The 14,708-nt window shown below is 35.8% G+C and overlaps 1 protein-coding gene and 1 long non-coding RNA gene across 3 annotated transcripts in view; both read left to right on the plus strand.

Annotated features, from left to right (window-relative positions):
• LOC143202557 (uncharacterized) overlaps positions 1–14,708 on the plus strand; it is a 75,050-nt gene that overhangs the window by 36,884 nt on the left and 23,458 nt on the right. The gene's annotated exons all lie outside the window — the stretch shown is intronic.
• On the plus strand, positions 352–12,250 carry LOC143202553 (glutamate receptor ionotropic, kainate 2). Of its 2 annotated transcripts, none has more exons than XR_013007185.1 (14): positions 352–530; positions 3,335–3,669; positions 3,738–3,907; positions 3,966–4,110; positions 4,164–4,457; positions 6,539–6,756; positions 7,541–7,712; positions 7,768–7,994; positions 8,041–8,178; positions 8,602–8,762; positions 8,813–9,082; positions 9,136–9,258; positions 11,595–11,738; positions 11,793–12,250. XR_013007185.1 is itself a non-coding variant. In XM_076414156.1 (14 exons), exons 1-14 carry the CDS (start codon positions 446–448, stop codon positions 12,063–12,065), a joined length of 2,751 nt encoding a protein of 916 aa, XP_076270271.1. In that variant the 5' UTR covers positions 355–445; the 3' UTR covers positions 12,066–12,250. The 2 variants fall into 2 exon arrangements, 1 of the variants encoding a protein (XP_076270271.1); XM_076414156.1 differs by having other exon boundaries at positions 355–530; positions 9,136–9,254.

Raw genomic sequence — 14,708 nt, forward strand, 5'->3', positions numbered from 1 at the left:
ATACACCCATATTTTGAGGGTTAGGGCTAACTGAAAAACATATGGATTTAATTCTAGTAGCGCCATCTATGTGTCAGGGCGGGAATTTTCAATTTCAATTGATCTGTTACATGTATCTATTTTGCGGTTCCACTTATATATAGTAGTTCCCCTACTATGTTTCCATAATTTGTGGCACGACATTGGCCAGTGCTGGAGAAATCCAGTTATTAAAATTACGTATCAGAATCGATGACTTAACCGCAACAGTTTATTTATTTTTAACAACGACGAATTGGCGCTCTACCAAAACCGCGTTGATAAGCAAAGAAATGCCTACAAAGATAGATCCGTCGCTCCAGTTTTCATCGCCGTTTGGCTAAACCGTGGGAGGTATTTTTTTCCTCGCATTCTGTCTCGCCCCCAAGCTCGAATGTTTTGAATCAATCACGACGCAGTGTTTACGATGAACACGATCATATACATCGGGATTTTGTTGTGTTTAGCCGACGGAAACTATTTCAGTGCGGCCAAAGAGAGTTTCCGAATGGGTAAGTTGGACTACTTTCGGTGCACATCGACGGTAACCTTCCAGGTATTTTCCCGATCTATTTTAAATTTATTTTGAACCGGGAAAAGTATCTATGAAATGCTAGTGGGAATTTCGTTGTGATGCATTTCGCTATTAATAGCCGGTCTGGCGATTTCGAAAAACCGGACACAAAAACGTTCGCATAGTTACGAATTTCTAGGTTGGAATTGTCACAGGACTTATTTTGCAAGCTGGTCCCACAGGCGTTGTCCTATTTGAGCTATGAATATATAATACAAAATGGGATAAATCATTAAAAATATAGTATTTGTTTTAATGCTTTTGGTTCATAGCGTTGTTCGTTTCCTTTTCTGACGCGGCGAATTTTTCAAAAAAATGTATCACATTGTTAGTAGTCGTTGTCTAGTAACCCACAATTTGTCTTTACATTAACTTAAATTTAGATGTTTATCTAGGAGGATATATCAACCCTATATTAGTATAATAGTGTAATAATGTTTGTTCGGACGTAATTACATGTATATAGGTTTAAGAAAGCAGTGTGGTTTTAGAATTAGGAATTCTTATTAGTACTATTACTATATTGAACCTAATGGTTCAAGGCGGGCAGTATGTTGCAATGCAATTTTTTTTTTGTATTATGGGGCAGTCTTGTAAATTTAATTTTACGTTAATTGTACAATTATTTCGGTTGTATAGTTAACTGATGTTCTTATTATTTATGACATAGAAAAAGAATTATGGCTTGATACAAAATATAACATCGCATTCTATTGAACGTCTGGTGAAATTAGCTAACCAGAAAAGGTACCGAGTAAAGAGAACATACGTGTTCAACAAAGAGGAATCCCATCCGCTCGTTGACGAATATTTCGGATAATGGGGGTTCGCATATCGAGGCTAGACGAAACGTGTCAGAAATTATACCACGTAGAAGACTCCCTATGGCGCCATTAACCATAAATATTAAGAAAACCCGAAATCGTGGAACTTTCGGGAATTCCTTAGAGAGCCCGAAACGCATATGTTTTATCAGTTCCTAGTTGCTAGCTGGAATAGCGTTTCCCACCCCCATATTCTCAACGAATCGGGGTAAAGAAAAGGGTTTCTTGGACCGGCCTTGTCCATCACCACCACTCGATGGAGGAGCTCCAACGATAAAACACTGTACACCGACAACGAGAGAAAAGTTTTTTACATTGACAACGAGGGAAAAGGCTGAAATGGGAAGAAGAAAGTATTGTTGAGAGTGTGTTGTTGAGAATGGAGAAGAAGAAAGTATTGAACTGATTGATGAAGGTATTGAGTTGAATTTATTGAAGAAAGTATTGAATTGAATTGATTGAAGAAAGTATTGAGTTAAATTGGTTGAAGAAAATATTGAGGTAAATTGATTGAAGAAAGTATTGAGTTGAATTGATTGAATAATGTATTGAGATGAAGAGAGGAAATAAATTGTATTTAATTTACAACCTTGTTTTCTCTCCGGCATCTCAACAATGTTTATGTTTTTACACTACTGTTTTTCTATTAAATGCATCTTACAACACTGAAATCAAATTATTTGATTCCTTTGAATGTCAGTAGAGTTAGAGGTTGTTACCAACGAAAACATTTAAAAAATCCCCAAATTAATTTTGAATGACCGTAAATTGAAATTGAATGCTATGGCAGAGACTCTAAACATATCAATTGAACGTGTACATTATATAATTCACGAATATTTGGATATGAGGAAGCTCTGTGCTAAGTGGGTGCCGCGCGAGCTCACTTTTGACCAAAAAGAGCGACGAGTTGATGACTCGGAGCAATGTTTGAAGGTAATCAAACGTAATAATCCCGAGAATTTGCATCGATAAGTGACAATGGATGAAATATGGCTCCATCATTTCACTCCGAAGTCCAATCAACAGTCATTCGAGTAGACTGCAGACAATCAATTCCCTCCAAACGCAACAGTCGGCTGGCAAGGTTATGGGATGCGCATGGATTAATTTTAATCGACTACCTTGAAAAAGGAAAGACCATCAATAGCGACTATTACATAGCCTTATTGGACCGTTTGAAGGACGAAATCGCCGAAAATTGGCCACTCTTGAAGAAAAACTAAGTGCTAAGTGCTGCTTCACAAAGACAATTCACCCTGTCACAAGTCAGTGAAAACGAGTACTGGGACTAATGTAAAGCTATGGAATTTAGCTATGATTTTACTCCAGTGACTCCAATGTTTAAGTGAGGATAGGTTACAAAATGAAATACTGAATTATATTGTGAATAGACCTTGATATCTAACAGTTTGTGACTTCCATTACGACGCACAAGTAAAGATTGTTACGGACACTATCAGAAAATTTGCCGATTCCCACCAAAGAAGATTCCACAACTATGTCAACACGAAAATGTATAGGATTTTGAATGTAAATAATAATATTAAACGTCTAAAACAGAAAAAAATTCTTGCAAATGTTTAGATACTTGTGAACGAGTAATTCAACGGAAAACTTATTAGTTGTATTTCTTTTTTAGTAGCTTAAGTCAACCAGTTTCAGATTTAAAAATATAGTAGAATTTAAAACATCACGTAATACTTTTCTGTGTTGGGAATCTAACTTCGGATTTGTTAATATACACCGTAGTACAACTAATTGTCTACCTTCCATTTGAATATCTCTCCACTTCGATATCAATCGTTATCTCTCCATGGTACTTGAATTTAGTGTACCAATTATTTAACACTTAATGCTAACTAAAGTTTTATTTATTTTATTATTAATATAAAGTGATACATTAAAAAATTTTCAGGACTATTTTTTGACGAGAATCAACAAACAATCCCCATCAACTGGAATATCATACGTGACAATATAGATGAGACAATAGAACTGGTTGACACTGAACCAATTTCCGTGTCAGAAGAAACTCTCTTTGAAGCAACAGTGGCGGCATGCGACTTTATAGCAGACGAAGAGCGTATTATGGGCGCTTTCGGCCCCAGCGGTCACATTTCATCCAAAACTCTGGAATCGGTATTTGATTATTTACGTGTTCCCTATTTCATAACCAACTGGCATCCCAAAAGTGACTTATACCCAGAAAATGTATTTAATTTGTATCCTGATGCCGATCTGTTATCACTGGTAATAATAAAATGACTATTTTAGTCTTAAAGGCAAGCAAAAATGTGTTAAGACTGAAACGATTTCAGGGCATGGCGAAAATAGTAGAAAGCTTTGATTGGAAAAATATGGCAATTCTCTACGAAACAGACGACGGTCTTTTGAAGCTTCAGGAAGTTCTGAAACTACACGAGTATGATAAAGGACAAGCCAAAGATAACATATTTATACAGAAACTGAGTAATGATATGGATAACAGGTATTGTTCAATATAGTTTGGTAATAGTACCGTTACAAACTATAAAATATTATTTCAGATCTATACTGAAAAAAATTAGAACCTCCTCAATTTCCAGAATAATTTTAGATTGCCAGGAGCACCATATTATGGATATCCTGGTACAAGCAAAAGAAGTCAAATTATTGTCGGATTTCTCCACCAGTTTTTTCCTGACATCCATGGTAAAACTATAGAAAGTTGTACCAGTATCATGTCTACCTACGCTTTATTATAGAACGCTCATACTTTAGACTATTCAACATTAAACACTCTAGCCAACATCACCACTGTTCGATTATTTGATCCCATGCAACCTGGATTCCAAGCCATCGTGGAGGAATATTATCCGGATATGGACCCAGGCACATTGACGGTTGAAACGGCATTGTTTCATGATGCGTTGATGTTAATCGCTACTACAATAAATAAGTTAAAATCCATTGGGGCAGAGATATCACCAAAGTTTCTACACTGCTTCAGCCCTGATGGTTTCGAGGATGATCTAAATTTAACAAAAATCATTCGAGAGGTATGTAGAATTTTTTACTTATCCGTTTATTTATCCAAGAATAGACAACTCGAATTCTGAGGTTGTATATACAGGCTCTACATATAGGAGTAGGTGCAGGGTAGTGATAACAATAAAGGAACCCATAAACCTCATTATATCACTTAGTAGCCATGCTAAATCATAGCTTATATTGTTTTACTCATGAAAATCGTTTCAAGCTATTCAATAATCTTTTTTTCCTCACATCTGCTAGTGGTGGAGATCCTGAAATTATACGGTCTGGTTATATCTCGAAGAATCAACATCATATTCGTCTAGATACCCAGTCACAAGGGTCTAGCTGGGAATTCATCGGCTGATGACTTCGCCAATGAGGCCATAGAGAGTTTACCTATTTAAAGTTGGTAGGGTAGATAGCGTAGAGCAACTTGAATACCATCTGCTAGAAGAGGAAAACAAACTTTGGCCCATTAAAATTACTTATTTTCCTTTGATATATCTTTAAGGAATAAGGATTTGCAAGTAATATTAAACAGGCTACTGATTGGTCACTACCATTTCATCCATTCATTCCAAATAAATCGAATAGAGCTGTTTCCCAACTATGAGGAACCAATATCAGTCTCCCATGTTTTGGTGAAATGCAGAATTTATTAACTGTTAGAAGAATTGATACCTGACTCATTGAAAGATGTGTCGTCGCCTGAAAATCTGCTCGAATTCTTCGATTTTATGACAGAAATCTGTCCGTTTTCTGAAGTATGATTTTAACCGGTACATAGTCTTATTTTAGGATGATTTCTATCTGCACAACAACAACGACCCTCAAAAGATGCGTGTATAAATTTGACAGCTGTCGGATCATTACTTTGTGAATTATAACAGTTTGAGTGAAACAAATTTTGTTATTGTGAGAAAAATCGATAAAAAGGAATTTCGCGTGTTGATAAAATATTGCTTTTTGGGAAAAGGTTAAGGGAAAGAATACAATTGAAGCAAAAACGGTGGTGAAATGAGCACCGAAGACGGTGAATGCAGTGGACGCCCAAAAGAGTTTGTTAGCGACGAAAACATTTAAAAATCCACAAAATGTTTTCAAATGACCATAAATTGAAAGAAATAGCAGACACTCTAAAGATATATGTGACTATAGATGAAACATGGCTCCATCATTTAACTCCGAAGTCCAATCGAAAGTCATCCGAGTGGACTGCACTCGATGAACCCGCTGCAAAGCGTGGAAACACGCAACAGTCGGCTGGCAAGGTTATGGCGTCTCTATTTTGGGATGCCCATGGAATAATTTTCATTGACAACCTTGAAAAAGGAAGGACCATCAACAGCGACTATTATATAGCGTTAGTGGACCTCTTGGAGGACGAAATCATTTGAAGAAAAAGAAATTGCTGCTTCACCAAGACAATGCACCGTGTAACAAGTCAGTGAAAACGATGCCAAAAATCTATGCTTCCTCATCCACCGTATTCTCCAGATCTGGCCCCCAGCGACTATTTCCTGTTCTCAGATCTCAAAAGACTGCTCGCTGGGAAGAAAATTTTCGGCGAATGAAAAAATTGGAAAAATTGGAGGGTCGCTATAACCAGTGTATATTGGTAGGCCGGGGACCTTTTAATTGACTTGTTATATCCAAGCAGGTAATCCATCAGATGCCAATATTTCGGCAGTTCCTTCAATAATTCTCATTACATTATATTTTATGTAAAATAACTTTTTTTTATTTTATTACTCACTGTATTCACTAGTTCTCATTCTTTATATTACTCACTATTACTTTTCACTATAAAATCACTTTATTTTGAAACCATTTTACTCTTGCTAATAGTACTCCATAATTGAATTCACCATGGCGAAATTATTGTCACATATAACGGTGGCCTCATAACCAAGTCAAACGATATCCTCAGAACTCCAGCATTATACTCTTTAAAAAAGAGACTCAAAGAAATTAGGCTACAAACTGAAAGTTTCTTACATTACCTTTAAAATAAAAAATTATTCGACTTCTAACACTATAAAAAAACCTCTTTCAGTTTATGTTTATTTCGCTTCAACGCCCAGATAATTCGTTTTTCTTGTAGATTGAACTGAAGGAAACGCTAACTGGTCCCGTTTCCCTTGGAGAGGGGAAACGGGACAAGTTTAGCTTGGAGGTGATCGAAATTAATAAGCCGGAAAAACCTATCGCCATATGGAAATCGGAATATCCGGAGTCGATACATCTGACACGGAACGCGACGGAAAGAGAGGCGGAACTGCGAAAAAGAATGAAGAATTACAATTTTATAGTTACGTCCAGGTAGGTTTTGGCATTCACTGCTTTTACTGCGGCTTTTTCACAACGGAATTGTTTTTAAAAAGCAACAATTAAGAACTCTGACAAATCCAATTAATATTTGAGACGAATAACAGACTTATTATAACCTGAATCCTGAATACTGATTACTAATTGAGTGCTCTCATTTTATCCATTCATTTCTCAGAAATCGAATTGAGCAAGATTTTTATTTTGATTGAGAAACGCCATTAGACACCACTAGACTTCAGCATCTAAGAACCTAGTTTTTTTTTATTATTAATCTCTTATGTTAGAATAGAATTACCAGTGTGGTTGGAGCATAGGTCGAGGCGGCAGGACTATCGCAGCAGTTCAGGCCCTACTGCTGCGATAGTCGCCAATTGGAATCATACTGGCGCGTGGTCATAAATTTATGTTTGTGTTGGTTTATAATTGTGATTGTCCTTAAGGTAAGATTGCAAAATCAGGCAACGAAAATCCAGTCTCGGTCATAACAAGGCTGGATAAGACAGGATATATTCCGGGATGGTCTCCAGTAGTATTACCACTTCAGATAAAACCTTTTCTGTTTACCAATTAAAAAGAAGACTCTAAAATATAACAGAAGAATAGAGTAGACTTTTTCCAATATAGATTTTAAACGTTGACTGAAATAATGGAAAAAATAATGGTTAGTGATGAAAAATACTTCATGGAATTAAGCGTACATACAATTTCTCAGTGTAGTTTCTCATTTTACAGCAATTACATCAAAATCTTAGACCTTATTTCATATATGTTTCAGAGAAGGACGACCGTATTTATCCAAACGAGAAGATAGCTATGGAAACAAAATATATTACGGATACTCCGTGGACTTGATCACTGAGATAGCTAAAATCATGAATATAACTTTTGAATTTCGCTTGACTGAAGACAACTCATATGCCAACTTAGTTAATGACTTAATAGAACGAGTAAGCATAACAATCCTGTTGTTTCCAAACATCAATTTCCTTTTCCCGGATACAGAGAGCAGACCTGGGTATCTGCGACTTCACCATAACCCCACAGCGCCGGGAAATCATCGATTTCAGTATGCCATTCATGACCCTGGGCATCGGGATCCTCCATAAGGAAACTGCCTCCGAAGAGGTAGATAATATGTACGCCTTCATGCGTCCGATTTCGTGGACCGTTTGGTTTTATATCTGGACACTGGCTTTGGTGATTTCGATCACCATGTTTTTCGTAGCAAGGTAAAAAGTCGCCTTTGGAATGTTAGATGATAGAAGAGTGTTTCAGGTTAGCACCGCGTGAATGGGAGAACCCGAAACCGTGGGACGATGAATCCAGGGAACTAGAGAACATTTGGACCATAAAAAACTTTTTGTGGTTGACTGTAGGTTCGTTCACAACCCAAGGTTGCGATATTTTACCGAAGTGAGTCTATATTACTTAACATTTTCTGTAATAAGGTCAGGTCTTTTCATCATTAATTCTACTAACTTCTCTTTTATTATTTATTATAGCAATCTGGTAAATTAACAGTAACAAGCAAGTTGTTTTTATCCTAGTTCTAGTTTATGACGCTCTTTCATAAGGTAGTTTTTCTGGTTTGGGAATCGTACTTACTTCAGCTACCTCCCACTGTTTTGGTATATATTGTAGTCTGAATGAAACATTTATTAGGTTCATAACCATTCTTCTTGTTAGAACGTATTTAAAGGACACTATGTTGGCAGTTTCAATTCTATACATTGTATATTTTTAGGTGTAGGTATTTAAACTTACTATTTTCTCTGTGTACTGGATATTTTGTTTCTAACTATTTCTGATTACATCTTCTTTAATAACATCTTTTAGATCAACTCCAACGAGGACTATAACAGGAGCTTGGTGGATCTTCTCTTTGATCATCGTCAGTTCTTATGTAGCCAACTTAGCTGCTTTTTTAACCATGGGTAAAATTGATGTTACAGTTGATAGTGTTGAAGAATTGGCAGCTCAGTCAAAAATCAAATATGGTACGATATAATATAAAATAATAGGTGTTTTCTGATATATATTCTGGCAGGATTACTTGCTAAAGGATCAACAGAATCATTTTTTGCAAATTCAAACGACACTCTATATCAAAAAATGTGGCACAACATGAAGAACGAAAAATCCGTGTTCGAAAAGAACAACGACAAGGGAGTGGAAAGGGTTATGTCCACCAAGAACGGTCTCTACGCCTTCTTCATGGAATCGACCGGGATAGAGTACGAAATGGAGCGCAAATGCGAGTTACGTAGAATTGGGACACTGTTGGATTCAAAATCGTACGGCATAGGAATGCCACTAAGTTAGCATAAATAATTTTGGTTGCTTTTGGTGACTTAATGATGATGTTCTTAGATGCGGACTATCGGCATTCGGTCAATTCGGCTATATTACAACTGCAGGAGACAGGAAAACTGATCGAGCTAAAAGAGAAGTGGTGGAAGAAGGAGAGGGAAGGAGAACCGTGTCCAAGAGTATGTAAGAAGTAAATAATAGATAAATGCTTTTCTGCAATGTCATATTCATTGCATGAATCATTGAAATCATATTAATTTTTTAATATTACTCAATTTATTTATTGAATTGTGTTTTTGCTTTATTCAAGAACTTTTTCTAAGAACAGCCGAAACTATGCTATAAAAAGTTGATCAGTAAGGTTTGTGTTCTATAAGATATGATACTTCTATTTTTACTTTACGGCCGATGAAAGAGACTTTTATTACTCCATTTATTCCATTCTGAATACTTCAATAGCTTTTTCGGGCGATGAAACTCGTTGACCACTTAGTTTATTCTTCACGGATGGGAACAAAAAGAAATCATTGGGTGCCAAATCGGGGCTGTACGGCGGATGATCCACCAATTCGATGTTTTGAGTGCTCAAATAGTCTCTTGTTTGAGACGACGTGTGAGAGCTCGCATTGTCATGATGAAGAACAATCCGGTGTCTCTTGTTTGTTTTCCTTATTTCACCGAAGACTTCTGGCAAACAAATGGTTGTGTACCAATCAGAGTTTACTGTTCCACGATCCTCTAGAGGCACTGTTGCTATATGACCAGGTTTCCTGAAGAAACAGGCCACCATTTTCTTTGAAGTGCTTCATGCGCGCACAAATTTTGTTGGATTTGGTTCATCTTGAAACACTCATATAGTCGAGTGCTGCTTGCTTTCGGGCTCATATGACTATATCCATGATTCGTCACCTGTCATGATTCTATAAAAGTCTTTCGAAGTACCGCAATTGAATTTGTTAAGCGTTTCTTTGCACCAATCGACATGAGCCTTTTTTGAGCCATTGTCAAATTGTGTGGGATCCAACCAGAATATAACTTTCGCACAGCTAAATATTCATGCAAAATCGCATATATGCTGGTAGAACTAATGCCTAGGGATGCCTCAATCTCACAATAGGTGACATGACGATCTGGCTTAATCATTTCAAACACAGCATCGATTGAATTCACTAAATCAGCGATACACGGTGCGACAAAATATTCTGCGTACGTATATCATCAAAAATATCAAACTTTACGATAAAACCGTCAGATGGACTCACATAAAAGCAGTGTTGCCAATTCCCGAATTATAAATAGTGGCCCTGGTATTATTTAGTTTTATTGTTTACTTTCATTTTTTATTTATATTAAATATATTAGTAGTTTTTTTGTTATATAAAAGAAGTTCTGCAATTTGTTATTTACCTACAAGGTGTATATTAAAATGCATGAAAAAAACTAATAATATTACATTGTGATTATAGAATACATTAAATACATAAATTAACGTTTTAGTCTCCTGGCTTGGTTTAACTCTCTAACCACTCTTCTGTGATACATTTTAAACAAAGTCGCCTTTTCTGTCCCTATATCCCTATGTGCGCTTAAATCTTTAAAACTACGCAACGGATTTTGATGCGGTTTTTTTCAATAGATAGAGTGATTCAAGAGGAAGGTTTATATGTATAATACATGCATAATATACTAAGGCAACATTGCTAATTTTAGAGGTTTCTAACGTGATGTCGTAAATTAACCTATTTTTTTAGGCTTATTTAGCAATTAGCAAAAACGCTGCCTAACCCTACGAGTTAGATCAAATTAATGTACTACAGTATTGTACACCATAAAAAGGTCTACAAAAAAGTCCGCGATGGTATATGTTTATCTTTTAGGGATAACCCACATTAACCATTTTTATTGTTTACTTTTTACGTGAGAAAATGGCTTATTTACGAAGCTATTTTAAGCAATACGGCATTAATCCTTATCGAATTAAGTACCTTAAATACAGTGTGCAATTAATATAGATCAATATGGTTCCTTACAGCATGTAAATTAAACAAATATTTTCGGAAATATTACAAATTTAAAATTTGCGTTTAAAAATGTATAATGTAATAAAAATTGTATGAATTTAGATATTCCAAAGATAGCAGGAAATCTTCATAGTAAGTATAGGGGAAGAGGAATTGTTTTACTCCAAATTTAATGCGTGCAGGCCAAGGGCAGTAATGAATGAACCAAAAATACTGGATCGATTTTAATCATGTTTTCATTGAGTGACATAGGCATATATATTTTATGCCCGTGCAAAGTCGGAGCGGGCCGCTATGTTTTTATATACAACATTCATATTTTTTCTGTAGTGTATTTAATTTAGTATCAGCATTGCACCCGTGCGAAGCCGGGGCGGGTCGCTAGTAATATACTAAAATATACATATTATTTGACTTTTATTTATAACTATTTTATTTCTTATCCACTTATTAAAGAACTTAGGTAAGACCTAAATAACGAATTCAAACTCTTTACAGGACACAGGTGACAAATCTGAATCCTTGGCTTTGTCAAATGTGGGCGGCATCTTCATAGTGCTGGGCTTTGGGATTGCCCTAGCCTTTCTTATAGCCATTCTGGAGTTTATCTGGCACACTCGAAGGGTATCGGTGGAGGAACACGTAAGTTTTAACACCGAACACGAACACAACGAAATATCCAAACACTTTTTCCAGCTCTCATACATGGAAGCTTTGAAATGTGAACTGAAATTCGCCTGCAACATATTCCAGAAGAAAAAGCGAGCCAGACCTGTACCCTCAAACTCAACCTCGAGGTCGTCATCGGAATCCATGGGTTTTCATGACAGGCTGAGCATGGCTAAAAGCATGTTCGCAAAATCCGTGTCGCTGTTGCATCTAGACAGCGAGGAAAGGAATGAGATGCGGAACAGGAACCCAATGAGAGTGATTGCAGTTAATGGAAATATCGTCGAAGGCTCTTTGTAACATAAAAGGTGTAACTGAGACAACAAACGTTTCATTTTGTATCAATTATATTTTTAAAAATACAATATTCATATTTCTACTTGCGGAAATTGCTTTTACTATTTTGTTTATTATATGTATTATTATATATCTATCATGGTTTTTACAATTCTTTTGATAAATGTATTTCATATAAAAAATAAATAACTAGGAACTTATGGTAAATATTTATTCTATAACTTTTCCTCATCTTTCCATTAACATACGAATGTTGTAAACAAAACTGTAAACTTAATTACCCATGTAGAGCCGTATTTTAAGGTGTTTATACATCAAGGGGTGCTACATGGACTGGAACAAATGATAATCGAATAGAGCCAAATCTTCTTGGGATAGTTGGGAGCCTAGTAACACGCTTCTGCGATCAATTGTTGACTTAGTTTGCTCAATAATTATTTGTAACCAGTTGTTTTGTTACACAGTTACAGTCTTTCAGAACATTGTAATTAGGCACTATCTTCTTATCCCGCCAGATACAGAGGAAAACTTTCTTTTAGTTTTGGTATCCATATATTGATCTGAATCCTTACAACTTCCAACAAGAGACCTTTGTACCTAGAGCACAGCAAATTCTTGATTTTCCAGTTTCCATTTCATCCAACAGGTTAAATTAACCATGAGACTATTTGTGTTGAATCACAACCAATTAACAGGGTTTCTCCTTCGACATTTCGCGTCCTCGAACTTGTAAATAACCAATTCTAAAACGTTCGTGTGAATACTAATTACATGTTTTATAAAACATAAGGAACAAAAGAAGAAGCATTTGAGAAGTGGCAAATGTTATAGCATCTAATCATTTTAAAATTAGAGTTTACTTACTTAAAGTTTGCGAGAATATTTGATTTTTAAACACAAGGTTAATCTCGGTGAAAAAATTGTAAAGACTAAGTCATACACCTAATATACAGTGGTGTTGTATCGAGCTAGTAATGTGGCTTTTAACCGATGTAGCTGCCGATTTATTTACGTTATAATTTCTTTACGTTATACTTCTTCATTTTGATAATGCGAATATGTAACTTTTGACTGGTCCAAGGCATTTTTATTGTTATTAAATCTAATCAAATAGAATATTGGCATAATTGATACAGTAAAATAACAACTCATTTATCTTATCGTCCATAGTTGACCCTTATTATCTTAAATATCAGGAATAGCTTTCTGAACTTTAACATACATGTTCTGAGGCAAAAAATCCTTAATGGATCCAGAGATTCTATTTACAAAACTTTATAGATTATATTTGAAAAATTAATAGCCACAGAACAGATTGTATAACAACATATATACAAGGTATAAACAAAATAATATCTTGTAAATATCATCTTGTTGCATACTGGCAACACCACTCCTGTGTAAGTAAAGCGAGTCGTATGTAAGTAAGTATTGTAGGTTATAATTCACATGGCCGCTTTTCGGCGATTTCGTCCTTCGAACGGTCCAATAACGCTATGTAATAGTCGGTGTTGATGGTCCTTCCTTTTTCAAGGTAGTCAATGAAAATGATTCAATGCCTATCCTAAAATACAGACGCCATAATATTGCCAGCCGACTGTTGCGTTTTCCCACGCTTTGAAGAGGGTTCATCGTGTGCAGTCCACTCGGATGACTGTCGATTGGACTTCGGAATGAAATGATGGAGCCATGTTTTATTCATTGTCACATACCGCAAAAACTCGGGGTTTATTACGCTTGATCATCTTCAAACACTGCTCCGAATCATCAACTCGTAGTTGTTTTTGGTCAAAAGTGAGCTAGCGCGGCACCTGCTTTGCAGAGAGCTTTCTCATACCCAAATATTCTTGAAATATATGATGTACACGTTCAGTTGATATCTTTAGAGTAACTCACTCAATTTCAATTTACTGTCATTCAAAATCATTTTGTGGAATGTTGTGTCGTTTTCGTCGGTTCACAACCTCTTTTGCTCGTCCACTGCGTTCACCGTCTTCGGTGCTCATTGCACCATGTCTAAACTTAGCATAACAATCCTTGATGGTTGATTTTTCTGGGATAATACCCGGAAACTTGCCATCAAACCAAGTTTTTGCATCAACTGTATTTTTTCCTTCAAAAAGCAATATTTTATCAACACGCGAAATTCCGTTTTATCCATTTTTATTCACAATAACAAAAGTTGCTTCACTCAAAATGGTGTAATTTACAAAAAATCAGTTGTCAAATTTGTACACGCATCTTTTGAAGGTTAGAGCTAACTAAAAAACATATGGATTTAAATCTACTAGCGCCATCTATATGTCAGGCCGAGGAATTTTCAATTGACCTGTTAACTAAACCGTTATGGGGGGTTTTATAAAAGAAAGCAAGAAGTGGATTTCCCTTTCCAACATCACAGAAGCGATTGGCAGACATTTTATTACAAGAGAGGGACAAATTATATCGGAAACTATTAATATAACACTACAAGTATATTTCGCGAGGAATTGCAACTATTTTAAATTCTAATAGCCATTCAAAATCATATTAATAAACGAATATCGTGTATATGTCAGGAGTTCGTATTATTTTGTATCCATTTCACATTCAAAATCGTAAATCTCGAAATATAAAATGCAACCCTCATAGTAATATCGCATCCCA

This window comes from Rhynchophorus ferrugineus, unplaced genomic scaffold, assembly GCF_030347505.1.
Source record: "Rhynchophorus ferrugineus isolate W39M unplaced genomic scaffold, kcgeb_rfMv2 rfM9, whole genome shotgun sequence".
NCBI lineage: Eukaryota > Metazoa > Arthropoda > Insecta > Coleoptera > Curculionidae > Rhynchophorus > Rhynchophorus ferrugineus.

What these genes read in the sequence shown, in the direction of transcription:
- LOC143202553 (XM_076414156.1), top strand. Translation starts at nt 446, where the DNA reads ATGAACACGATCATATACATCGGGATTTTGTTGTGTTTAGCCGACGGA. An exon ending in ATGCCGATCTGTTATCACTG is followed by an intron (nt 3,670 to 3,737) that starts GTAATAATAAAA and finishes AAACGATTTCAG; the next exon opens with GGCATGGCGAAAATAGTAGA. An exon ending in TTAATGACTTAATAGAACGA is followed by an intron (nt 7,713 to 7,767) that starts GTAAGCATAACA and finishes TCCCGGATACAG; the next exon opens with AGAGCAGACCTGGGTATCTG.